This window comes from Pogona vitticeps, chromosome 2 (genome assembly GCF_051106095.1).
Source record: "Pogona vitticeps strain Pit_001003342236 chromosome 2, PviZW2.1, whole genome shotgun sequence".
NCBI classification, from domain to species: Eukaryota; Metazoa; Chordata; class Lepidosauria; order Squamata; family Agamidae; genus Pogona; species Pogona vitticeps.
The window spans coordinates 95,619,435-95,646,166 of NC_135784.1; the positions used below are offsets into that span (position 1 = coordinate 95,619,435).

The window sequence follows — 26,732 nt, forward strand, 5'->3', positions numbered from 1 at the left end:
ATTTCGGAGGTGGAGAAGGCGGCGGTGCAAAATAGGGGCGAAAGTGGAAGTTCGCGGGGCGTTTGGGGGCGAAACTGCGCAGCGCAAAAGCAGCCGCGGGAAAGACGACGGTCGGCCAAGGAAGGACTTTGGCGGCCGCCGGTAGGAAACGGCGCAGACCTGGTGGCGGCCCCAGAGAGCGGCTACCCCGTTACCCCCGCTGCCTTGACGTCAGAGGCACCGCTTCCTGGCTGGCGTCTCTTGGCAGAAGTTCAACGGGTGCTTCTTCCCTCGCGGTGGAGACCGTAAAGCTGAATTTCTGTCAAGAGAGATTACCTGCTGAGGAGCTGGCTCTGGTATTGTTGGGTTTCTGGAAATTCCCATCTCTCTTGTTCTCTGGCTGTAAACGTCCTGTGTTTTTGCCTTCAGGCAGAAAAAAAACCCACAACAGATGGTGCTTCTCCCATAGATGCATCTCTGGTCCAAGAAAGGGCACCTGTTGAATTTGTAGCTGCCATTATACAAGTGTCTTTTTAAAAAAAATGTCCCTGAAGGCATGAAAGATGGCAGCTTTAGTACAAGAGGTGGGTGTGTACATGGGGGCAGCAGGCAGTCGCTAGTGATTTTCGGCCCCTGCCATTTTTCCTTTAGAAATTTGGAACCCAAACCATACATGACACTGGCTTGTATATCTTGCTGGGACTGTGTGACTGCTGAGAGAGAGTGGTGCAGAATGAAAAATTAGGGCCTGTGCTTTGTGGCAGGGGCACTGAAGACTTGACTTTATGTTTGTGCAGGAATGGCGCAGAGGAGTCAAGAACAGAGCCTTCGGGAAGAGTTGACCTGTGCCATCTGCTTTGATCTCTTCCGGAACCCTGTCATGTTGGAGTGCATGCACCATTTTTGTCAGGAGTGCATCCAGAGCTATTGGAACAGTTGCTCCGATGTGGCCACTTGCCCCCAGTGTCGGCAAGAGTTCCCCACCCGGTCCTTCCGCCGCCAGTACCTTGTTTCTGGGGTAGTGGAAAAAGTGCGAAGGTGCAGCTCCGAAGACTACAGAAGAAAAATGCAGGTGGGCTGTTTTAATGGCAAGATAATTACTGGATCCGTTTTCCCAGGCAGTTTGAAATTTTGCTCTTTTTGGGCTGAGCCGTAATACAAACCTTTCTGTACTCATTGTGGACTTTGGTACCTCTCATATTTGAAGAAGGTGGCCAGACTGATAACGGTCAGGTTCCAAGTTTGGGTAGATTGTAGTTTGATATAAACCTAAACGTTTGTGGTTATAACTACAAGAACAGCAAAAATTTAGGGAGGTCTGGTATCTAATAACAGGCAACATCAAGAGCATCTGGGCCAGTCAACATCAAGTCTCCTGAAGTACGTAGTACCTCCTAAAATATATTAGGGAGATGTGGGACAGGCATGTTTGGGTCAGTAAAAGGAGTTCTCTGTTAAATTTAAGTGTTAAAAATTCCAACAGGCTGAAAACACAGTGCTTTATTCAGATGCTTGGTAGCCATTGAGCTGGAATCAGGAGACCATTTCTTATCCTGTCAGTAATTCCAGTGAAACAATCTCCACTGCAGGTCCTGAAGCAAAAAGAAATTGCTCTTTGGCAAAGACTTTCTGCCTGAAATCCTGCTGGGCAGCTCCGCCTGTGCAGTAATAATAATAATCTTAGTACTGCAGAGCTGGAAGGGACCTTATGGATCATCAAGTCCAGCCCCTGTCAAGTAGGCACGATGAGGAATTAAACTCCCAACCTCTGGCTCTGTAACAGATACCTAAACAACTGAGTTATGGTGATGACATCAGCAGCGTTGGTAAATGGCTGCTAGTTAAAGGCTTCCTTCAGGATTTTTGGAGTGTACATGGCTTCTTTGCATTGTTTTACAAGTCATGTGCACCCCAAAATCACATTTAAGCAGCAATGATTTGCCACTGGTGATAATGTAGCGAACTTTGCAGATCCATAGCTGTCCAACTAGATTACAGCCTACCTGTTTTTGTTCATCTGTATAACAGATGCCAAAAAAGTAGGAAATCTGGCTAAAGCATCCCTGACAGACAAGCATCCAACTTTGGTTTAAGCACTTCCAAATGTTTTATCAAATATCATTGATCCATATTCTCTTGACACTAGACAAACAAGAGGCTAACCTGGAGGTGGGGGAACTTGTTGCTCTAGTGGTGTTGGGGAACTACAGTTTCCATTATGTCTGACCATGGACTACACTGGGGCTGGTCGGACCTAATTTAAAAGCTTCCCTACCCCTGATCAGAGGCGCATTGGATAAAGAGGAATTCCCAGTCTGGCATTGTCACTTTTCATGGGTTTGTGTCTATTGCTGCTGCTGCTGTCTGACCAGCTACTGCTCTGTTGGCCTCTTCTCAGTTGTCAGTTCCCTCTCTCCCAACTTTTGCATCAGTAAGGTTAGGATATGACAGCAAGCCTTATCGAATATCACAGAGTAACCTTGGTGGACCTTCTGTGGGATCTGAAAAGATCCACAGAGATTGCTTGGTGAGATTCAGAAGGTCTCGCTCTTGTAGAGACCCTCTGAGAGCAAGAATTTGTTATTTATTTATTTATTTATATTTTTACCCTGGCTTTTGTCATTTAAAAGGACCCTAGGCAGCTTACATCATTAAAATACAATATTTAAAGCTAAAAAATAATAAGTATACAAATACTAAAAAGGATCAAGCAAAAATACTACACTAAAAGATGATAAACACAAGCAACACCAAAAACACATTCAAAGCAGTAAGTCACAAAAAAACCTTTAAGAACCCTACTCGGATAGCCAGTGATTAAAGGAAAGCTTTCCTGAAGAGAAAGTTCTTCTGCTTGCAGAACAACAGCAAAGATGGAGCCAGCTTAGTAGGATGGGTGGAGAGAGGGAGCTAGCAAATGAAAAGAGGCTAATGGCACAGCAGTTGCTCAGGTAGCAGCAGAAGAATAGGCAAGGCAAGGCATAGACATTTTGCTGGAAGAAAGAAAAAAATGATGACCTCACAGTAGTTGTAATAGTAAGGTCTGACTGAGGTTATCTGCCTTAGTGTATTTGTGGGTTTGAAGTGCACAAGTATGTGGTGCGTACCAAGAATCCTTTTGAGCTTTTCAGACACCCTCAATCATGTAAGGAGACCAGGCTCTTACGTCAGCTCTGGGTCTCAGACTCTTCCATTGTCCTGTCCAGAAAGATGAGGACTGCACCCACCAGAAAGACCATTGTTAACTACTGTTAACGACCCATGCCTATGGGTGGAGAAAGACTGCGGAAGTGGGATTTTTCACTAACCCGCCATCCTTTGTCCATCTAACAAGCCTGTTCAGACCAGGAGGAAGTGAAACCAACATGGAGAATATATCAGGGGGTCTCTTACCAACTCTCCTCATACTGAAGAAACTACTTGAATGAGTAGTAAAATGTTTCAGCCTAATAAGAAATAAGTCCAGTTGACATGACTCAAGTTCCAGTAAGATCTGACATTTTCCTCTATGAAGCTTAGGGAAGCATTCAGGGGCTATCTCACTTATCCTCATAAGAAAACCCAAGTTGAAAGAATGCAACTCACCCATGATTTCCCCATGATCAGTTGGAACACTCTCCTGGGAGGGGGGCAGCTGTGGCCCTCCAGATGTTTTTTGCATAGCTATTGTGTTACATTTAGCTAGTATAACCAATGGTGTGGGACTCTGGGAACTGCGTTACAAAAAGAAAAGGAAAAAAATTGAAGGTTATAGTAACCCACATAAGCATTTCATTGCAGTGTAGGGGTGGTGATTTGCTAGCAAAGTGTGGCTGTCCAGATGTCGGTTGTCACTCCCGTCAAACCTAGTGTGTATATAGCCAATGACTGCTAATGCTTGGAAGTATAGCCTAACAGCATCTGGAGAGCTATGCTTCATCCATGTCCTTCCCAAGTAAGTTCTTAATAGTGGAGATTATTCTGAATGAATAAATGCTCTAGGGGTTTTTTTTTCCTATCTCTCTCTCCTGCTTTGCATCCTTAGAAACATCTCCAAGAGGCACTTCGGTCTTATCAGACTGAGCGTCAGAAACTCATGAGAATGAGGCATGAAACTGAAGACAATATCCGTAATCTGACGGTAATGGCTTTTAATTGTTGTTATATGCTGTCAAATCACTTCCAGTTTATGTTGATCCTATGACTTCATGGCCTCCAAAAGGCCCTGTCATTAGCAGCCTTGCTAAGATACTGTATAGCAAACTAAAGACTATGGTTTCCTTTATTGAGTGAATCCACCTCACATTTAGTCTTCCTCTTTCTCTCCGATTTTCTGTCTCCAACCTTCACCCCAGTGTTTTCCCCTCATGCTGCTGCTTCTGTCTCCTTACCTGTGAGTAAACCTTGCTTTTGACTAAACTGGTAATCCAAAGACCTGTGTGGATCCTTCTTACAGGAAAATAAACATCTCCAATGTGAAGGATCATTCAAGAAAGGGACAAAATAGATCGCACTAAAGAGAAGAACCTTTTAAGTGTGAACCAGACTGGTACAGATTTCCTTGTCTGGATATACCCAAAGTTACATTATTCTTTTGTAGTATTTTTTCCCCATAATTTTAATGTTCAACTATAATTCGTCTTTAGTAGTGGCACTTTCTGAATTTTTCTTCTGTAGGAAAACTTTCTTTTGGGGTTTCTTGGTTAGATGTGAAATGGCAGTGGCATTAGCAGCACAGGCTGCCTGTAAGTCAAAGCGATGTTGGATTGCTCTTCTGACTGCCTGCGAGAAAGGTCTGGAAGAGTGTTAAGTACAAAAAAGATAAAGGCAAGGTTTGAGCTTTGAAAAGTTGATCCAGTCATCAGGGCTGTAAATGAGATGTCTTGCTATTTGTCAGCTTCCATATTAATGGTCTTCTTAAGTCACAGGCAGAAAGATAAAACAGTCAAATAAATAACGGTTGTTTCAGGGTTGGCACAAGGCAAACTAATCATCTCCCAGATAGTCATTGATCTGCTCTGGTACCTCAGCAGAAAGGAAGATGGATGCTTCTAACTGCAGAGTTTGCACAGAGGGGGCTCATCAGTAAGGGAATTAGTGGAGAGACCACATAAAGCGCAAGACATTTTTAACACCACTCAAGTCTCTACAAATTATCTCGAACCTTTCTGCATGACACCATGCTTACAAGTCAGATTATACTGGGTGGAATCTAACGTATTTTCCTCAGGAAAACCAGCAAGCATGTCTCTAAAACAATAAAAAGGGAAGAACAGCCCATGTTTTGCCCCAAATGGAAAATCATTAGTGCTTCAGTTGAATACACCAAGAACTAAACAATTTCAGTTGGTTTTCTGTAAGATTGTTTGGAACAAAGATAAGGAGCAAGAGTTTATAGTGAAGATCTAAAGTCTGAAGAGAAATGTCTGATGAAGTGTGTATAGCTGAGGATCACATAGTTGAAGGAGCTGTATTGAAAATATTTATTGATCACTTTTTAAAAAAATTATTTATTTATTTATTTATTTATTTATTTTATTTAATTTATATCCCGCCTATCTGATTCACATAGGACCACTCTAGGCAGCTAGGACCACTCTTTAATCTTTAAGGCAGGGGTCAGGGAACCTTTTTACCTTTTAGCCCCCCCCAAAAAAATTTGTATAAACCAACATTACTCCTTGATTTGAAAGGAAGGAAATGATACAGTATTTGATGAAGCCACCCTTTTTCCCGCCTTAATTCAAGCCTTGCCTGTTCTTGTCATAGTTTTGAGTCAGTCTCTCTCTCTCTCTCTCACACACACACACACACACACACACAAACACACATCCACCCTCCCTCCACCCTTTTTTCCTGCCTTAATTCAAGCCTTTATTTATTTATTTATTTATTTATTTTATTTATATCCCGCCTATCTGGTCGGTTAAGACCACTCTAGGCGGCTATTCCTTTTTTTCATAGTTTTGAGTTAGTGTCTTTCACACACAAACACACATCCATCCACTTGCCTATTCCTTTTTTTCATAGTTTTGAGTTAGTGTCTTTCACACACAAACACACATCCACCCACCCTCTCTCCCTCCACCCTTTTTTCCTGCCTTAATTCAAGCCTTGCCTATTCCTTTTTTTCATAGTTTTGAGTTAGTGTCTTTCACACACAAACACACATCCACCCACCCTCTCTCCCTCCACCCTTTTTTCCTGCCTTAATTCAAGCCTTGCCTGCTCCTTTTTTCATAGTTTTGAGTCAGTCTCTCTCTCACACACACACACAAACACACATCCACCCACCCTCTCTCCACCCTTTTTTCCTGCCTTAATTCAAGCCTTGCCTGCTCCTTTTTTCATAGTTTTGTCAGTCTCTCTCTCACACACACACACAAACACACATCCACCCTCCCTCCATCCTTTTTCCTGCCTTAATTCAAGCCTTGCCTGTTCCTTATTTCATAGTTTTGAGTCAGTCTCTCTCTCTCTCTCTCTCACAAACACACACACACACACGTCCACCCACCCTCCCTCCCTCCCTCTATTTTCTCCATACATTTAAATAAGCCTGATGAAGCCCTCCTTGTTAACTTTATCCTTTCCCGCCTCCTGCTTGCTTGCATTCATTTCCGGAGAAAGCAGTCATTCAAAGCCCCGGGTTGATTGATTGCTCAGGGCTATTCCACAGCTGCAGCCAATTAAACAGGCTTATCTCCAATCTCTGAAAGAAGGGAGGATTTAGAAGTGCCCTCCTACGACCAGGAAGTAACAGGGAGGTTTGGCTGCAGAGGGTGGGGGTGGGAGGGAGGGGGTAGCGCTCTGCTCATTACCCCCAGGATTTTCACTTTTACCCCATTACGGGTAATTTACCCCTGTTTCCCGACCACTGCTTTAAGGAATGCATGGAGCAGCCTTCCCTAAATTGATATTCTTTCGATATATTTGACTACAGCATCTAGCGTCCCTAAATAACATAGCCACACTGTCTGGACTGATGGGTGTTGTAGTCTCACACGTACAAACGAGATCAGATAAAGAAGGCAGTCATGCAGAAAAACTGGAAACAAGCAAACAACCCTAGAAGAGCATAATCCTGTTCCCCCACCATTCACCAATTCCAATTCTTTTCTGGTTTGAAATTATCCATGTTTCAAATGGGACTTTAAGATGCAATGTATCTTCAATACAAAAAGTGTACTGGACTGTGATGTACATTGTGTTTCAGTGTGTGGATCACCATTTGCTCGATTTTGTTCTTGACAGAATGTCATGAAGTCGCCTCTTTGGTCTGTAGAAAGCGAATTATTCTAGGTGTTGTAGATTCAAACCTTGAACTGTGCCTTAGAAATTGTAGGAAATTAGCGAGATAAACTAGTGACTATACTATGTTTGTCTTCTTAGCCTAGTACTACTGGCATGGGCTTCACAGATTCATACTTCTTGCTATCTAACTTTATTTTAAAATAAAATAAAATTGAAGTTGCACCCAGTACAGTATCTTGATCGAAAAGTAGGTGCTAAGTGACTTATAGTGTGCAGTTTTTGGCTAGTTAGGCAACAAATTGTAGGTGGCAGCTTGCCATGGTGAAATGGTGGGAATCACCACCTGGACCATTGCTGCAAACATCTCCCACTTCCAATTGGGAGTAAGGATAGCTGTTCACTCCTCTCAGAGGGGTGGCAACCCTACTTTGATGAACAGAATGGTTGAAACCAAGCATTTGTGTGTATGTGTCATCAGTCTACTGTATAATCTTGCCAGTCGGAGAGACTTTTGAATGAAGCCAGAAAACTAGCTGAAATTAGCTTGGGTCTTATCTTCCCAATTCTGTGTATAGGCACTTTGAACATCTTTGGCACAAGTGACTTTCTGTGATGTTTTTCATTCATATGGGTTCATTTGGTTTTCTAAGTCAGGAGGAAACACTGATGGGCCAATTCAAGATTTTGTCTTGCAGATCTTTCAAAAACAAGGAGCCCTTTAACACTCAGATAAGAGAAATGACAGTAAAGGAAATGTTAGACATTTGGCAATGTGAGCACTTAATGGAGCTTAATAAGCTGGTAAGGCAAATCCTAGACAGGAGTCAGATGGTTAAGTGATGGCTAAAAGCAGCTGACATCCAGCATGGACAAGCGTTTCCTTTACAGAGTTGCCAGCCTGTGATTAAAAGAGCACCCCCACATTGCATGTCTCATTTTTTCTTGATTTTATGTTGGATATGTAACAATAACTGCCATATTAAAATTTCTCATACATTTGAATGACATCAATCATTTTCCAAGCAGGCATACATGCTTTTTAACATTCCAGCCTTTAGTGATGTTTCTGAGTGCTTTGTGCCTTTTCAAGCACGCTTAATGCAACAGAAGTAGAGGGTGCCTAGAATACTGGTATAAAAAACAACCCGTAACTAGAAAACCTAGACTTCCTAATGGCATAGATTAATAAGAGACAAGTTACCCTTTTAAATTTTTATTTTATTTTGCAGAAAGTGCTACTGGAACTGTGGCACACTTGAGTAATGGTCTATATCAATAATAGTGTTTCAGCGAAAGAAAAAGCATCCAGGAGGCAGATAATGTGTGGTGGTTGCTCACTGTGGCATTTGCTTTTACAGAACTTGGTGGCAGTTCTTGTAATAGAGCATAGGCGCATTCTTATCTGTGTCTCACAGAGAATGGCAGAAAAACAACTTGTAGGCTGCTCGCAGCAGACTAGAAGTGCCACCTGCCACTATTGTTTCCTAACAACAGCCTCTGTCTTCTCTGGTCCAGTCACCTTGGCAGATTTATCCTGATGTCTAAGTAAAAACTGGAATTCACCCCAGAAAACTGTTTTAGTTAAAAATAAATTATTGGCTGAAGTCCTGTTAGTGTAAAGTCCTGTTACATCATTCAAGCTGGATGGCATCACCATCATCCCTCAACTGATCTGTTTAATTTGCTTAAATTGAAAACTTTCTATCCCCACCCCTTTTCAGGTTCCAAGGCTCCCAAAGTGGTTTTCCAATGTTAAAGGCTTCCTTCCATATACCGAGCCTCCCAAAAGCTTCCTCAGAGCAAAAGGGATCCCTAAGGAATCTCAGAGCCTGAAGCGTGTCTGTATGTGTTTATGTCTGTGTGTCTTGTGTGTGTGTGTGTGTGTGGGGGAATCAATGTTCCCTCTAAGCTGTGTGCATGTGCAGAGGTCCATCAGGGCTGTGCATCGGCAGCCAGTGTTGATGCCTTTTTAGTTCTCTTTTTAGATGGAAACACATACCCCTTGTGCACACGGGGCAAGGCTCCCATGCAGTGGGGCTGCAAATTAGAGGGAATTTTGGTGGGGGGTTTATATAGCATAGATTTATGCCATCATGATTTTAGCCTTTTTAAAAATTTAACAGCTGCATTTGGATGATCGTTTAAAGCAAAATTCTTCAGCCTTGTCCTTCACATATATTGGATTAGAACCGCCATCAACCCCAAGCAGTGTGGCCAGTGGTCACTGGTGATGGGAATTTTAGTCCAATATGTAAGAGGCCACTAGCTTAGGGAAAGTAGATCTAAAGATTGCAAGTGAACTGTGTCATCTCTCCTATTAGAAGAGAGTAAACACTTCTAGTTTTAATTGACTGAACCCCAGTTTCCTGCTGGTATGAGTTAGTAGATGGATACCCAAAGTGGTGTAGTGGATAAAGTGACAGATTAGGATTCAGGAGGCCTGAGTTTGAATCCACATTTGGACATGGAAATTCACCGGGGGGCGTGTGGAACTGGTAAAAACACTCCTTAAATACCTCAGTTACTTATAGTTCCAAATTGATGGCACAAAACAAGAACATGTATTAGCAGGAGTTTGGAAATAGATTTATTTGAACATTAATTAAAGCAAAACAAGTTGAAACCACAATGTGGTATCGTGATTCGTTTCAATTTACCAAATAGACCCAGTTGGCTAAATCCGTGCATAATAGGAAACTCTGGTTTAGACAAAACTGAAAGCAGAAGCTTTGACTGCCCTTTTGTAAGTGAAAGGGGAGTGCACAAGTTCAAGGGCTGAAATAAGGATAAACTAGGTTTTCCCCACCTGTTCCAAACTTTGGAAACCAGAAATTTATATTTGGAGAATCAGATAAAAAATGCATAGTCAGCATGTGTTGAAATAAAGAGTGGAACTGAGTAAGGATGTAAAATCAAGTGAAATGTTCAGCTGTAGTAAGGAGACTGATGGGTTTGGGCTGGTGGTCATGCAGAGCCAGGGAAAGAATGTCTTTGACATTGTCAAAGAAAATCAGGAATGGCCCTGCCATTTCGTAGAGTGGAAACTACTGACTTAGGCAGGTGATTTGTGGTGCTGTGATTTTGGGTAGGAAATTGTGGTACAGTATATTTCATTTGTTATTATTCTCTTGTTACTGTTAGAGAAAAGAGGTACTTTGACCAGACTGGATGGTATGCATCTTGATATGAGAGGAGCAGCAGAGATAGGGATAGGGGATTTGCTGTTCCATCTGAACCTCTCCGGTGTTTTTGCCGAGTCCTGTCAGAAACACCAGTACTTTATAACTTCTTTACAGCTGCTACACCTTCCCTACAACTGTGTATACAGGTATACCTGAAAAGCAGGACAGGAGCAGGGAGAATAGCTAGGAACAGTTAAAGTGCAAATATTATGGGAGGGATCAGTGGCAAGTCCTGCCTGGACATGAACTTACAGCTTTTTTTATCCTGCTTTTCAGATACTTGCTTTTTCTCAAAGCTTATTTATTTATTTGCTTATTTGTTTACTTAATTTATATCCCATCTTTATTCTGATAAAGGAAAACAGCTTCAGTACAGCAACTAAAAAGCATATATTTAAAATCACAATAAATGAAAACATTAACATTAAAATATGGTTAAAGCAACACAGTGTTGAAAACATCATTAGTTAAAACAAGTTTAAACAAATTTAAAATTCTGATAAAAATATGCTGTTAAAACTATACCACATCCCTCTACTGAAAAAAATAGAATCCTGCAAGAGCATTTAGAGGACAAAAGCCAACTTTAGAAATGAAGGCTTTCCTCTGCCAGTGAAAAGAGGAAGCCAGGCTAGCTTTGTGAGGCAAGGAGGCTGCAAGCCTATGCAAAAATGCCCTCTCTTGGGTCCTTATCAGATGTGCCTAGGATAGTGGTGGGACCAAGAGAAGAGCTTCTCTCGAAGACTGGGGTGGGGATTATATGGGGAGGTCCTTCCTATAGCATGCAGTCAAGCTGTATCGGGCTTTATAGGTCATAACCAGCAGGTTGAATTGGGCCCAGAAATGGAATGACAGCCATTGAAGCTGTTGTAACGAGGGAGCATTATATCAGGCAAAATCAAAAACAAAACAATAACAAAAACAGGACAAAAATATGTGGCACCTTAAAGACTAACTATTGTATTTTAATGTGAGCTTTCATGGACCAAGTGCACTTCTTCAGACATAGGGGGGGAAATCAAATACAAAATGAAATACAAAATTCACATTCAAAACATTCATTGGCTTTAAGAATCTTGGGTGTGTAGTTACATCTAATGTGCAATAAATTCTTCCTGCTGTAGTTCAGGAAGTTTGAATCAAGTGTTATTTTTGGACCAGAAGGAAGAGACAGTGGTCTGCAGCTGCTACGTTTTGAGTCAATGAATGGAGCCAACTTGACCAGTCCATTGGCTAGGTTCATTTAAATCAGATAAATGCCTTACCCCCAAATTGGTGAGCCCATTTCATGACCCCCCCCTGGTACTTAATATGCCCCCCTCCCCCGCAGGAAAAGCAAACCCCCATTGGCAGAAGCCAGATTCTCTTCTGTTCTTCAAACTCAGAGCAACCTAATTAGAATTAAGATTCCTCACCTCAGGCAGAGTTGTGTAGCAATGAAATAAAACAAATGAGTGTGTGTCTGTAATAGAGGTAATTATCATGTATTTTAGAGAAGCTGTAGACTGTCAGCATACTTAGAAGAACCTGGGTGGCTCAGTTTCACAAGTACAGTATTGCTAGTCAGCCCTAATAATGGTGAATGGAAAGTAATCTGCATTTCAGAAGGAATAATTTGAATTCAGAATTAACTCTAATTACTCATAATATATACCAAGGCTCATTTTGTAAATGTTCGGTATTCAGTGTGCAGTGGTGTTAAAGAATAAAAAAGGCAAGCCAAATAATGATAGATACTTGATGCCATTGTACATCACCAATACATCTTCACCTGGACCTTTGTCTTTCTGTTCTGGTCAGCCCGTCTAAAATGGAGTCAAAGGGAAACAGAGAAAGAAAGCCAAAGAAGGACAAAAATGAGAATGACTAATTCTTTGACAATACTACTTTGTGCTTGTGAAAGGAGCTGAATGGTTGTGTTTATACAGAAATATAAGAGGCAATGAAATAAAGGTATAATAAAGATTTGTACAGTAACCCAAACCTGTCAACGGTACAAAAGACCTTCCATTGAATTCAGGAGTAATGTAGGAACAGCCATTGGAAATGGAAAGAGCAGTCTAAAATCTGCTGAGCAACGGCTAGAACATTCCACACGGGGTTGAGGAGAAGACTGTCAACTAATACTTCCACACCCTTCTTTTGCACTGCATCTGCATTTTCCTTTTCCATCTTCTGTTCTTCAGAATTAGCTGTGGAAGTTCTGTTCTGACTCCTCGAAAGTCTGTCTCACCATAAAGTTGATTTTATGCATTTTCTCAAGTTCTGCTGAGCATCTGATCTTAAGCCACCCGCATACTGAGTTCAGCTGAATTGATCTCCAACTTGTCTACACAGCAGGAGAGAAACAGTTTCACTTACCTTCTGACAGAGTTGAAGTTCCAGTGCTTCCTAGTGAAAGAGCTTCATGGCGGCCTCAGGAAAGCCTTCACTAGTACAGCCATTCAGATAAGAAAAAGGCAGGCATTTCTCCTTCTGCACTGGATGGCTCAGGAAATTGGGTGCCTAGCTGCAATGGAGTTTGAGTCTCCGTACTACCTTCTGGAACAGAAGCCAGTTAGTGTGGTCTTGAGCATTCTGCAACAGTCCCAGAGCATCTGCAGAACAAGGGATTTCCTTTCTGAATGCTTTATACCTAAAAAAAAATAACCTCTGGAAATGACCACCATAAGTCAGACTTGATTTGACGGCATGTAATTATTATTCAGTCCTTATTCAGGATGCTGCAGAGCTGAAGCAAGAACCCACTTTTCCTTCTAGTTATTCATGTTTGCTAAAACATTGAAGGGAGATGTGAAGTTTTTTTCTTACTTGCAGGAAGTTTTAGAGGACAAAAACAGCATGAGAAATGGCCAGTGTTCTTTTTCTTTGTTAACCACCTCCAAGATGGCGCCGGTAGCGGGCGGTTAGCGTTCTCCTCCGCCGCGCCGGCTTGCCTCTTGCGATTTTCATCCTCTTTTTTCTTTTTTTCTTTTTTTTTTTTTTCTTTTTTCCCTTCTCGTCTCCACTTCTCTCTTTTTCTTTTTCTCCCCTCCCCCCGACTTCTTGGACCCTCTCCTCACCTTGCGAACGCTCGCCGCCGATTTGAGTGCGGGGCCGCGGGCTGGAGCCAGAGCTTAGGCGCGGAGCCGTGCTGAGTTCGATCTGGGCTTCCTGGCTTCGGCGCAGCTCGGACGCTCGGGTGCCTGCGGTCCGAAGAAGGTGGCTGTTTGTTGTTTGTGGCGCTTGCCGCTTGAAGCGTTCTCCGCGCCATTGAAGACCCAGCTTAAGATCGCCCGGGGATTGTTTGCCGAGAACGGGCTTGTCGGCCAGGAGCCTTTCTGAAGTGGAAAATCGTCCGCTGGTGGCTGGTGACTAGTCGCTTACCCCCCCCCCGGGCTTGGAAGCCTAGAGCTTGGAGCCTAATTGGGAGATCTTTCGGGGTGAATGGTGGGGGCTTGCGTTTTTTCTGAAATTTGTGGTCCCTGCTGCTGGAATAAAATAAGGCGAAATTCCGGGGGTGAGGCGGTGGAAGGAAGACCCTCTCTGACTGATTTCAGCTTGTTGGATGACCGCCATGTTGGGCTCCCTGTGGGCAGCTCCTGCTTCGCTCCTAACCCCAGACTGCTTACCCTGCCTTCCCTGGACTACCTGCAGAAACATCTTGCTACTCCTTCAAGGAAGGGTAAAGGGGAAAACAGGGACTATTCATCATTGCATTTGGCTTTTGTTGTTCCCGCTGCTGCCTGTTGTCTATAAATTGAACAACTTAGTGAGTAACATCTCCACTCTGGCACTTTCTCTGGACTTAACATTAACTCAAACAGCCTGGGAAAAATCTACTACCATCAATAATATTACCAAGATCAGTAAAGCCCAAAAGGCAAGGCTGCGAGCCACTAGAGGATGGACTTGAGCCAATTGGGGAGTGGGGGGGGAAACACTATTATTCTTTTTATGTTTATTTATACCTATATATATTTAATTTAAATTAATTTACTTTGTATATGTTTTAAAATTGTATTAGAATATTTGTGTTATTAGTTAATTTTTTCTTTTTTCTTTTTTCTTTTTCTTTCTTTCTTTATTCTGCCTGGTATGGAGGGGGAGGCCTGTTTGACCAGCAAGGGGCCTTTCAACATCTCTGTGGTTATGGGTAGGGCGATATGGCGTTGGCGCAGCCCCCACTCGTGTTAGTAGAACGGTGAACAGATGTTTGAAGGCTGTTCACTGTTCTGAGGCTGTGACCAACCCCCAGAATCGAGGTAACCAGTTCAGCCAGCCTTCCACTCTAACTCTGCTGCTGTTGAATGCCAGGTCTGTATCCAATAAGCCCCAGCTAATTCAAGATCTTATTCTGGAGGAGGATGCAGACCTGGCATGCATAACCGAGACGTGGCTTAATGGGGAGGGTGGTCCTCCTCTGGCTCTCATCTGCCCGCCCGGTTATGATGTCCAGCACCAGGGTAGACTGGAAGGGCGGGGGGGGGGAGTAGCCATTGTATATAAATCCATCTTGGAGGTTACCAGGCGCTCCTCGGCGGTAAGGCCTGGTCTAGAGGCCCTTCACGTGTCGATTGGGGCCAGGGATGGAATTGGGATTTTGCTGGGCTACCGCGCTCCCTGCGGCCCAGCCACTTCCCTTCCGGAGCTGGCCGACTTTGTCTCCGCGGCATTGTTGGGATCCCCGAGGCTTTTAGTCCTGGGTGATTTCAACGTGCATGCGGAGGCAGAGGTTACTGGGCCAGCTTCTGAGTTCTTGGAAACCATGGCTTCCTTGAACATGTCCCAACATGTCAACGGCCCCACCCACGTGCGCGGTCACACACTGGACCTGGTCTTTTCCTCCAATTGGGGCGAGAGTGGTCTGATGGTGGCGGACCTGGTGTCAGTCCCCTTGTCATGGTCAGACCACCACCTGATCAAATGTAACCTCACAGTGGCTCTCCCCCCACGCAGGGAGCAAGGGCCTATTGCTATGGCCCGCCCTCGAAGACTACTGGATCCGATTGGTTTCCAAGATGCCATGAGAGGGATTACTGCTGACCTGGCTAGCGCTCCTGTCGACGTTCTGGTGGATAGCTGGTCTACCGCTGCCACCCGGGCAGTAGACACGATCGCGCCCAAACGCCCTCTCCGACGCAGAACACGTCCGGCGCCCTGGTTTTCCCAGGAGCTCCGGGCGATGAAGCGAATAAGGAGAAGGCTAGAGCGTAGATGGAGGAAGAATCCGACGGACGATAACTGGATAGCCGTCAAGGTCGCAACTAACCTTTACCTGAGTAAGGTGAAGGCTGCTAGTAGATCATTCTTCGCTAACCGGATAAGCGAAGCATCCAACCAGCAGGCGGAACTTTTCCGTATAGTACGCGACCTATCCGGAGTTGGCCCGGGAGATCGGCCTCCCCCTAGTTTTTCTCCGGACCAATTTGCGGCATTTTTTAAAGCTAAAGTGGAGGCCATCCGCCGGGAGCTCTCTCCCTTTTTAAATACAGTGAATCGAGCTGAGATGTCCAGCGCTCCGTCTTGCCCGGTTATTCTTGACTCTTTTCAGCCAGTTACACCTGACTCTGTGACCAGAGCGCTTGACCGCTGTCGGGCCACCACCTCCTCCTTGGACCCTTGCCCGGCCTGGCTAATCAAAGCAGCCAGGCCGAAAACAACTGAATGGGCCACAGCTATAATAAATGGGTCTTTCCTTGAGGGCAGATTTCCATCTGCCCTCAAGGAGACACTCATTAGGCCCATACGAAAGAAATCTAATTTGGCGGCGGACGAAATTGGCAATTATAGGCCCGTCGCCAATATTTCTTTCATGAGCAAAGTGGTGGAGAGGGTGGTGGCAGACCAGCTTCAGGCGCTCTTGGATGAAACAGATGCACTGGACCCATTCCAGTCGGGCTTCAGGCCGCGCCACGGGACAGAGACGGCATTGGTCGCCCTGTATGATGACCTCCTGAGGGAGGCCGACAGGGGCAAACTGTCTCTGTTGGTCCTCCTCGATATTTCGGCGGCCTTTGATACCGTCGACCACGGTATCCTCCTGGGGAGGCTCTCCGAGTTGGGAATCGGTGGCCAGGCGTTAGCCTGGCTCCGTTCCTTCCTGGAGGACCGTCCCCAGAGAGTTCAGCTTGGGGAGAGGGTCTCGGCCCCGTGGAGCTCCAATTGTGGGGTTCCACAGGGTTCGATTATCTCCCCAATGTTATTTAACATCTATATGAGGCCACTAGCGGGGGTCATCAGGAGGTGTGGAGCGAGGTGTCACCAGTACGCTGATGACACTCAGCTCTATATCTCCTTTTTGCCAACTGCAGGTGATGCCGTCCTGACCCTTCAGCGCTGCCTGGAGACTATACTGGAATGGATGCAGGAAAATGGTCTACGGCTGAACCCGGACAAGACGGAAGTCCTGAGGGTGGGGCCCCCCGTGGTTGGTGGCCTGGTTGGCCCTCTCTCTTTTGGGGGGGCGGCCTTGGCCCCGGCGAGCGGGGTCCGCAGCTTGGGCATACACTTGGACCCGACGCTCACCATGGAAACACAGGTGACGTCGGTTGTCCGCTCCGCCTATTTCCATCTTTGGCGGATTGCCCGGCTGCGGCCCTACCTCGACACGGGGGCCCTCACTACCTTAGTACACGCACTCGTAATCTCAAGATTAGATCACTGCAACGCGCTCTACGTGGGGCTACCTTTGAGGCTGATACGGAAACTTCAGATGGTGCAGAATGCAGCAGCCAGACTTCTCACCGGTGGGAGAAAATACCATCATATTTCTCCCATTCTGGCTAGACTGCATTGGCTGCCCATTTGTTTCCGTATCGACTTCAAAGTCTTAATGCTCACTTATAAGGCCCTAAACGGTTTGGGACCTCGATACTTGGCGGAACGCCTTCACCCACCAAGTTCTACCCGAACCACCCGCGCGAGCCTGGAGGTGAGGCTGAGGGGCCTGACGCCGAGGGAGGCCCGGAGAGAGAAGACAAGAAACCGGGCCTTCTCGGCGGTGGCTCCTCGCCTTTGGAACAATCTCCCTCCTGAGATTCGCGCGGCCCCTTCGCTGGGCACATTTAAAACTCAATTAAAAACTTGGCTTTATATCAAGGCCTTCCCTCCTGCCAGCGTTTAATTTAATTTAATTTACTTTTCTCTTCTTTTTTAGTTATTATTTATGATTCATTATGTTTTGCTAATTGACATTTGATACTTTTGGTTTATGCTGTTATAATTTGTATATTTTATGTTAGCCGCTCAGAGTGGTACTGACCTACCAGATGGGCGGGATACAAATCAAATAAATAAATAAATAAATAAATAAAAATAAATGTTTCTGCAGAACTATTCCCTGGTTGCTAACAAGCATGGAGAGAGGGAGGCAATGTTTTTTTTCTTATCTTCAAGGAAATTTGTAGACAGTAAAGTGCATTTCCATCTTTTTCTAAAGAGCATATTGAAAGTCAGAGTTTACCTCATGGAAGAAAGGGAGAGTCTTGCAGAAAGCCTTGGAAGAGAACAGAAAGAGCAGGCATTTTTCTTGCTGCTTCTGACTTCTGATCATTTGTAATGTTATACAGTAATAAATGAGTATTAAATAACAGTAGAAATGCAGTGAAACAAAGTGACCACAGAAAAATCTACCCAGTGCTTCAAGGAAGCTTCCACTTAAAGTTGAAATAACTCTGAAATGCCTTAATAAGTGCTGTGTCCACCCACAGTGCAGAGACTGCTACTACAATTATAGAGATGAATAATCACCAAAAATAAATAAAAGAAAATGGGACTAAACATCATTGTAATGTAATGGGTTGATAGTATCATCTGCATTATAGTTTCTGAGCAAGGATATCAATTCCAGAGTTAAACATAGTAAAAAATTACTAGTGTGGAGTTTATGTAGCTGCACACAGTGAAGAGGAGACAACTAATCATTGATGGAAATGCTTCATGTTTAGAAAAGATACAGTCCGATACAGCATTCTTTCTTTGACCAAAGACATGTTGTATTTTCCATCCTGTAAAAGATTTAGCTCTGTCGTCTGTTTTGAATCGTAGACAGCTCTGTAGATGCACTTGAGTATATTACTTTCACATTCCCGCTCTTTCTTGCAACAATTGCATCTTACCAGAAAACGTCTACTGAGCTGAACTCAAAGATTCGGGCAACCTTTGAGCATCTTCATCGTATCCTGGTAGAGGAGGAAAGAACTGTGATGATGGAACTGGCCCGGGAGGAAGAGCAGTGGTTGATGAGACTGGAAGGAGACTCTGCACGACTAGTGGAGAGCATCTCTGATTTAAAGAAGAATATGGAGCGCATACAGCAGAAGCTTGACCAACTGGGGAGTTCATTGCTACTGGAGGTGAGGCTTGTTGAGTTGGAAATTAGATGTGGGATGGAGCTTGAGAAATGGGGGCAAGAGTGAGATCTGCACCTTCCCACTTGATTGATTAATCATATTCTTCACTCTCCCCAGCCGTTCAAGCATGTATTACTCTCATAATGCTATAGATTTTCATGAGTTTATTTACAAATGTATCTGTGACGTTCACCCTTCTGGTACCTGCGTGTTTTGCCCTCACAAAGGCTCACGTTGTGTTTTCCTCTCACTACCACCAGTGGATTACCTCAACCCACAATATAAATGACGTTTCTCAGAACATTGTCTTGTGAATACAAACTGAACTTATTTATTGAACTGAAGCAGATTTAATAATAACAGAATTTCTTCAGATAAACATTGTACACAAGCAAATCATTAACAGGTCTCTCAGTACATACTTTTCTCTTGCAATATCATTACCACCTTCTTTACCTATTTTCTTAACCAGCCTTATCACTGAGTATCTGTTCCCTCTCTCTCTGATTAACCAGCCTTTATCTCTATCTGGATCTCATTCCAGTCTCTATCTGACTCCTCCTTCTCCCGCCAAACCTTCATATATCTGCTGACTCAGCCTCTCCAGTCCTCTCATGCAAATCAGCTCATGACTATGAATGCCCTGAGTGACATGGGACGATTGTCACAGTATCATTTTGTATCTATTTTTATATGCATTTATTGTTGATTGATTGCTTTTGCTTTTATACCGCCAGATGACCAGAGTTCTCTCGTCATTGTGCAGTATATATTTAAAATGATAGTGGGCATTATGAAGCGATGACTGAAGAAAGCACATAATAAGAGTGGTCCTAAAACCAGGAGCAAACAATAAAAATAGTACAGCGTATGAAATCAGAATAGGAGCTACATCATAAAAATATCTTCAGCTGGCAGAGAAAGGGCTGTTAGATGGGTGCCAGCGAAAGCACTCTAGGGGAATGGATTTCATAGATGTGAATTGAGAAGAGCAGAGCAATGCTTGTTTTCTTTTAAGCAAATACAGAAATTCTAGACAACAGGTGGAGAGATTAAAACATGTCTTATATGGACTTGGGAGTTCCCCACCCCATGTTCTTCTCTCTCTCTCTCTCTCTCTCTCTCTCTCTCTCTCTCTCTCTCTCTCTCACACACACACACACACACACACACACACACACACACACACACACACTTTTTTTTTTAAAAAAGTGTCAGGAAAAGTCCTATGTTTTTTGTCCTATAAAGTAAGTCCCATCTGTGAGAGACGTGGGGAAGAGGTTCAGGTGAGCAGGGATGGGAGGAACTGTTTAGGGAATTGGCCCATAGTGCCTCTGTGTGTGACAAACAGTGAGGGAGTGAAAGAGAAATAGGACAATACTTTCAGAGTTGTCATTCTATATATTAAACAGGCCTGGAAACTTTGTCCGTTGCCAAAAAGTACATTTTACTGACCTTGTACCTCAGCTGTTCTTCAACAAGTCTCTGTCATTTTTTTCAACATAATGCTCTCATAGAATGTGATTTTCTGGTTTATTTGGATAAGTTTTCACGCCCAGCAGCCCATTTCGTGAATCTGATCTCTGATGCAGAGGGCTGCTGTCCTGCCAAAGCTTGTGCCAAATTAAACTTGCTAGTCCTTAAGGTGCCACGAGAGTCTTTCCCCATTTTGCTAACATGGCCACCCCACTGTTAAATTTCTGTTTTGCCTTTCTAGTGGCAGCCCCCATCTGCTTGGCTCCCCATCCCTTCTTGCTCTCCTCCCACTCCTCCCACTCCCCCCCCTTTGCCTCTTCTTGCTCTTATTATTGGGGGTGGGGAAAGAGGTAAAACATATGTTTCCAGCTGCTGCTTTCCCCCTATGCCCACCCTGAATAAAGAGCAAGCTCTTTCCAGCTTCATTCAAGTTCTTTAATGTGATATTTTTACACAGTTGCCATAGTTACATTTCCATGATTATTCAACTAAATTATTGCAGAGGCCCTTTTGCAAGGAACTGCATGAGAAGAAATCTGATCTTACAGGATGTTGTTCATGCTCTGAAAACCCAAAGTGCTTGAGATCTAAACGATACTGGGAGTGAGTGTTGACTTAGGGACTCACTTGATGCCGTTGTAATACAGTTGTGCTGTTGACCGTGGGCATGTAGTCCCAAAGCATGGAGTGGGCTTCAGAAGTCTATAGCATTAGTCCTGGAAAATGGCAGAACACAGTTACTCATTTGGTCACTTTTGTTTTGCATGCTGTTATGCACAGCAAAGAAATGGTTCCCTTCCTCTTGCTATTTTTCTTTTTAAAGGTGAGAGGAAAGGTGAATATCCTGGATCTTTGTTGTTAATGGCTTAAGGTACTGTGATGGTACATATTTTTAGGATGTTGGAAGGGACAAGAAGCTTCCTAGGGTCTGTGTTTGATACAGAATGTACAAGTTTTAATCCCTGGCATTTCCAGGTAGGCCTGGGAAACAGCCTATGATCTAAAACTTCCAGTCAGTGTAAATCAGCCCCCACATCCCAAACCCTATGCCCTTCAAATAGTTAAGGCTGCAGTTCCCAGAAGATCCAGCCAACATGGCTAGTGCTCAGAAATGATAGTTGCCGTAGTCCAGTATACCAGGAAGGTAGCATCTTAACGAAGATTTCTACAAATAGTATTAAGCTAGATGGCCCAGTGTTCAAAATATGATTTGAACACCATCTCTGATTAATTTAAAGTTCATATAAAGAAAAGATTTGCATTATTAAATGCCACCAGCCATGAACCAGAAGAAATTTGGATTGAAATCAGAGATATTATCAAGGAACAAAGCAAAAAAGCAGTTGCTTTGGTCAAAGCCTAGATGGGTGATTGATGAAACTTAAAATTGTCAAGGACAGGCAAGAAGCAAGAGTAAGAGGTGATAGAAATAGGTTCAGAATCCTCAATGCACTGTTTCGGCAACTGACACATAAAGGCAAAGAAATATTATAATAATCTATGCAAAGAAATAGAAAAGAACAAAAGAGGAGAAACAAGAGATCTCTTCCTTAAAATCCAAGAAATCAAACAGAAACTTCAATCTAGAATAGAGGTGCTGGAGGATCAACAGGGGAACATTATCTGATCAGGATAAAACGCAGAAGATAGGGGAAATATACTAAAGAATTGTAAGAGATGCAAGAATTACATGTGAAAAAGATTCTGCAGTTTTTGAACTACAGTGGTGCCCCGCTTGACGATGATAATCCGTTCCGTTAAAATTGCTGTTAAGCAATATCGTCGTCAAGTGAAAGAAAAAAACCCAATTGAAATGCATTGAAAACCGGTTCAGTGTGTTCCAATGGGCGAAATACCTCATCGTCCAGCGAAGATCCTCCATAGGGAAAGCCATTTTCGGTCGTTGTCTTCTGGAAATAGGTCCGGAAAACAGCGGGCAGCCATTTTGAGAAACCGACGATCAGCTGTTTATGATCGTTGTAATGCGAAGAATCGGTTCCCAAAGCAGGGAACCGATCATCGTAAAACAGATTTTCCCCATTCAATCATCATTTTGCGATCACAATAGCGATCACAAGAACCTCATCGTGAAGCGAGTTCATCATGGAGCGGGATAATCGTCAAGCGGGGCAGCACTGTATTTCAAACTATTAAAATCCTAATAAAAATGTGCCACCATATATAGAAAACAAAGCAATGGCCCACAGACTGGAAACATTCAATATGCACTCCAGTCCCCAAGAAAGGAGATGCCAAGGAGCGAAGTATAGTAAGGGGCAAAAGGGAAGTACAATACAAATACATTTAAATTAAATAAATACACACTATGCGCATAAAAATAAAGTGTTTGCCTGAGTATCTTAAAGGTGCACAGTAGAATTAAAGACATACTGATGTCTGTCAGGTCACAGACAGCCCTGTCCTGCTCTTACCCTGGAGAAACTCACTAGGGGACCAAAGACCATATCTAGATAGAGTGAGATCACCCTCTCCAGAACTGAACAAGGGGGTCCTGGAAAGAGAAGCAGCAAGACATGCTGTGTCCCTGTTGCATCTGCTACCACAAGGGCTGGGGCAGGACATGAAGCAGGGCAGCCCCCAAAGGCCAAATAAGCTCATTGCACTACCTCCCATTGCCCAAGACCAGATGGAGGAAGAAAGGGCAGGGGAGATGTGGCGACTTGCCCAGGGGATAGAAACAACTCTCAGACAGACAAGGTGGGGACCAATGGAAGGAGAGAGAAGGGCCTCCAGACCTATGGGAGCAGTGAACCCTTGGAACTGGGAAGCACAGCAGTGGGACATGTTGCAGGAGTAAAAGACTATCAGTGTCCCTGCCTCAGCCCTGGGTGTTTCTGTCTCAGTCCTAGCAGCTGCTTGAAAGAAAGAGGTGGTTGCAGGTGGGCCACAGGACACACACTCCCTCGATTAGTGGGAGAAACATGAGGTGGACACCACTGAGAAGGAATTGCAGCTATGCCTCCAGGGGAGAGAGTGTGGCACCTGGATGACTGAGAATCTGCACAGACATACAAGGACGCGGAACATTTACCTGTACTTGGCTATTACTTGTTCTGACCACTGGCTCACAGCACTCAGCCAGCTCTACTAAGTTCCAGCAAATTGTATTAAAGATCATAAAGGAAAGGCCTGGGCATAAGGGCTGCGGGTACTTACGTGATACCTTGCCTGGAAGCATGACAGTACGTGTGTACAGCAACGTAGTCCAAATTCCAGCCATGTCCCTCCAGATAAAGAAGACAGAAAAGGTCTTCCCATTTTCACTGAGATGAATTTGATATGTGTTGAATTACGGAGGAATGGAGAGCCTACTTTGTTTCCCTCTTCTACTTAAAGCAGGAGTTTGGACTTGTTGACCCTCCAGGTGTGGATGAAATACTGTTCCATGCAAGCCACACCACTGGCCAGGCTGACTAGATTTGACTGAAAATAGAGTTCAACCCTTCCACAGCACTACCTTACACAACCTCCTGTTTGCCACAGCACCAAGCCAAACCCCGTGGGGACCAGCTTCTGCTTAAAATTGTTTATAATTTTGTTTCCATTGTGTTTCTGTCAGTAGAGAGATAAGAAAGAACCTCATAGAATTTACTTGAGCAGCTGCATAGAGATTAAGTGAAGTGTTTGTTAATTTTCTCTCCTTTTTATTTCAGACTGAAAACATGGCTATTAGGTACGTGTCTGGAAAGAAAAAAAGCTGATTCCCTCTCTTGAGCCTCTTATCTCACCTCTACTACAGCAGAATGTTTCGGGCCTTTTCTCCCCCTTTGAGCTGGGACTAAGGAGAGTATTACCACTATAGCATTTAAAACATGAGAAATAAACAATTTGGAGAGAAACTAGCAAGTAGCTTAAGTGAGAGATGTGAATTGTTCTGTTCTGTTGCCTTATGAGCCCTGGGTACTGCAGCATACAGAGATGTGCTGTTTGGAAGGCTGGTTGAGCTGTAAAACTGATGGTACTGATAAGGAAGCCTAGGAATAAATGGTTTTTGTGGATTCTCCTGTACTTTTTTTCCCCCAAGACACTCAAAGAGCTTTGGCGCTCTAAAAGGGCTTAAGACAGGTCTGCAAATTCTGCAAGTCACCAGCCTCAAAGCAAGTCACTTCCTATGTGTTGTTGTCTGCTACATATTTTACAGCATTCCTGTTTTTGTAGTCCTGAGCTACAGGACTAGGTGACCTTGGTGAGCCACCAGGCTGGCGGATGGCTTGCCTGAAGCCATCTTTGCCCTTTTGAATGGCAGAGCTGCCAAAACTGCTCTGTCTGAATCCAAGGCAGTTCATGAGATGGGAGGGTGCTCTTTGATGGGAGGCTTTCCAGGTGGTGCTTGGATGAATAGGGGTGGGGGAACCCTGTGTGTGTATTTTTTTTAATGAAAACTTTGTAAGATGTAAAGTTAAGAGGAATTACAGTAGAAGCTAAATTTATCGTTGCCCACTTGCAGTACTGTGAAAAAGCTCTGACATGGTTGAAGCAAGGTGCAATGAATTGGTCACTCACGTAACCACTTAATGACCCTTTCTTTTGAAAGTGCCATCATCCTCTGTAGCACTGAAAGGTCATTGTTTAAGCACAGAGCTGAAGAATACTTTGAGTGCAGTAAATGTGTTACAGCACATTAGAAAGAAAATGTCTCAAACATTTCTTTCCTGTTGTGGTGCATTGTGAAGCCCTGGCATTTCTTAATCTGAATCCTCTTTTGCTTGTGCTTTTCTCTTTGTCTCAGGCCAGCAGTACAAGTGGAGGCATTGAGTGGTTTTAGCACAGAGCGCCACAGGGACCTGTATGATGGGCCCCTGCAGTACATATTTTGGAGAAGAATGCTGAAATCCATCAGCCCAGGTGAGTTTCTTCTTTGCAGTAGGCCTGGGGATAAAGGGCCAGAGGAGAGTCTGTGAATCTCAGGAACGCTTTGCAAGACCCTATCTATAGGTAATGTGTTCTCTTCCTGACAGTTCCTGCCCCTTTGACCTTGGACCCAGAAACAGCCCACCCAAATCTCATCCTTTCCAACGACCTGACAGCGGTGACAGAGAGTGAGAAGCGCCAGCCCGTGCCCAGAAGCCCTAGCCGGTTCTTGCAGAGTGTGAATGTGCTGGGGAAGACAGCCTTTGAGAGCGGGAGGCATTACTGGGAGGTCTGGGTGGGCAACAAGACCAAGTGGGATCTCGGGGTGGCAGCGGACTCTGTGGACCGGACAGCCAGAGTCAAGCTGTGTCCAGAGAATGGCTACTGGGCTGTACGGCTGCGAGAACCCGCTCAGTATTGGGCCGCAGCCACTCCTTGGGTGCGCCTGGAGCCTCGCCGTTCATTGAAGAAAGTTGGGATCCTGTTGGACTGTGGGGCAAATAAGGTAGCTTTCTATGACGCTGAGGACATGTCCTTTCTCTTCGCCTTTCACCAGGTCAGGGCATGCAAGTTCTATCCTTTCTTCAGCACTTGTCTCAGCAGTGGCAAGAGGAATGCAGAACCCATAAGGATCTGCCGTCTGAACCTGTAAGAATGCAGCGGATTGCATCCGACTGCCTTGAGCAGGATACTGGATCCCTTCCTGAGTGCCTGCAATTGCAGCCTTTGCAATCTGCTCTCAGCGCCATTAACAAGGAACATTTGCTTGCATATGTATCTCCACTGGTTCCTCTTTGCCTCTGTGCTTATGGGGCATGCAGTACTTATGTCATAGAGTCCATCCTGCAGATCCCAGCTAAAACTGGGAATTTAAAGGGGAATTTACAAATTTTGTGCCAAGAGATTATTCCTCTGAGATGAGAAGATAAGCACTCTTAGGGTTTTATTTCATAGGACCAATACGTCTCAGATATGCTTTGACCAAAGAAAGTGACAGACATGGTACGAGCAATAAAAATAAGAAGGCTGATTGTTAAAAGAAATTATCAAAACCCTAATACATATTTTTAACTGTGAGAGTATTTCTTTTTCCCCACCCCCTCCGATGCCTTCTGCTTGGTAGCCATTTTTTAGTATACAGAAGGGCCGTGTAATTTATGACTCGCTGTGTGGTCATTTCATTCAGCTGCATGAGAAAGATACGTGGCCCAAATAAGTATAATGATGAGCCTTTCGTGCATAGCTAGGCAAACCCTAGGGTGGGAGATGCACAGTCCACCACCAGGACCATGGCTGAAGCTGTGGTAGAACCTGCTATGACTTCTGTCATCATCTTTGGGAGACCAGGGTTGCCCCTGTGCTAGGCAACAGAGTAGAATTTAATGGAGGAAGGCTTAAATATTCCTGGGAAATGCTCAGTGCTTTACAAGAGAAAGTCCATTCTAGTGGAAGAGCTATCCTACAGTGATAAAACTGCTGAAAGAAAAGATTACAAAAGTATCCAATAGCTAGAAGATCTGGCACAGAAGTATGTGTATTATTTGTCAGAGGACTTGTCTTCCAATGATCCTATGTGCAAGGCTGTACAGTCAACAGTTTGTTTTCATTACAATAAAATGTATATTTTACATTATCACATTAAAAATGCTTATCTCTA

The 26,732-nt window shown here is 44.1% G+C and overlaps 1 protein-coding gene across 3 annotated transcripts; it reads left to right on the forward strand.

Annotated features, from left to right (window-relative positions):
• Positions 1 to 26,732, forward strand: LOC110073490 (zinc-binding protein A33). 3 transcript variants are annotated; one of them, XM_020782762.3, is made up of 7 exons: positions 1 to 141; positions 777 to 1,051; positions 4,004 to 4,099; positions 18,497 to 18,730; positions 23,878 to 23,897; positions 24,954 to 25,069; positions 25,183 to 26,732. In XM_020782762.3, exons 2-7 carry the CDS (start codon positions 779 to 781, stop codon positions 25,725 to 25,727), a joined length of 1,284 nt encoding a protein of 427 aa, XP_020638421.3. In that variant the 5' UTR covers positions 1 to 141; positions 777 to 778; the 3' UTR covers positions 25,728 to 26,732. The 3 variants fall into 3 exon arrangements, with proteins under 3 accessions (XP_020638421.3, XP_020638423.3, XP_020638422.3); XM_020782763.3 differs by lacking the exon at positions 1 to 141 and adding an exon at positions 195 to 335; XM_020782764.3 differs by lacking the exon at positions 18,497 to 18,730.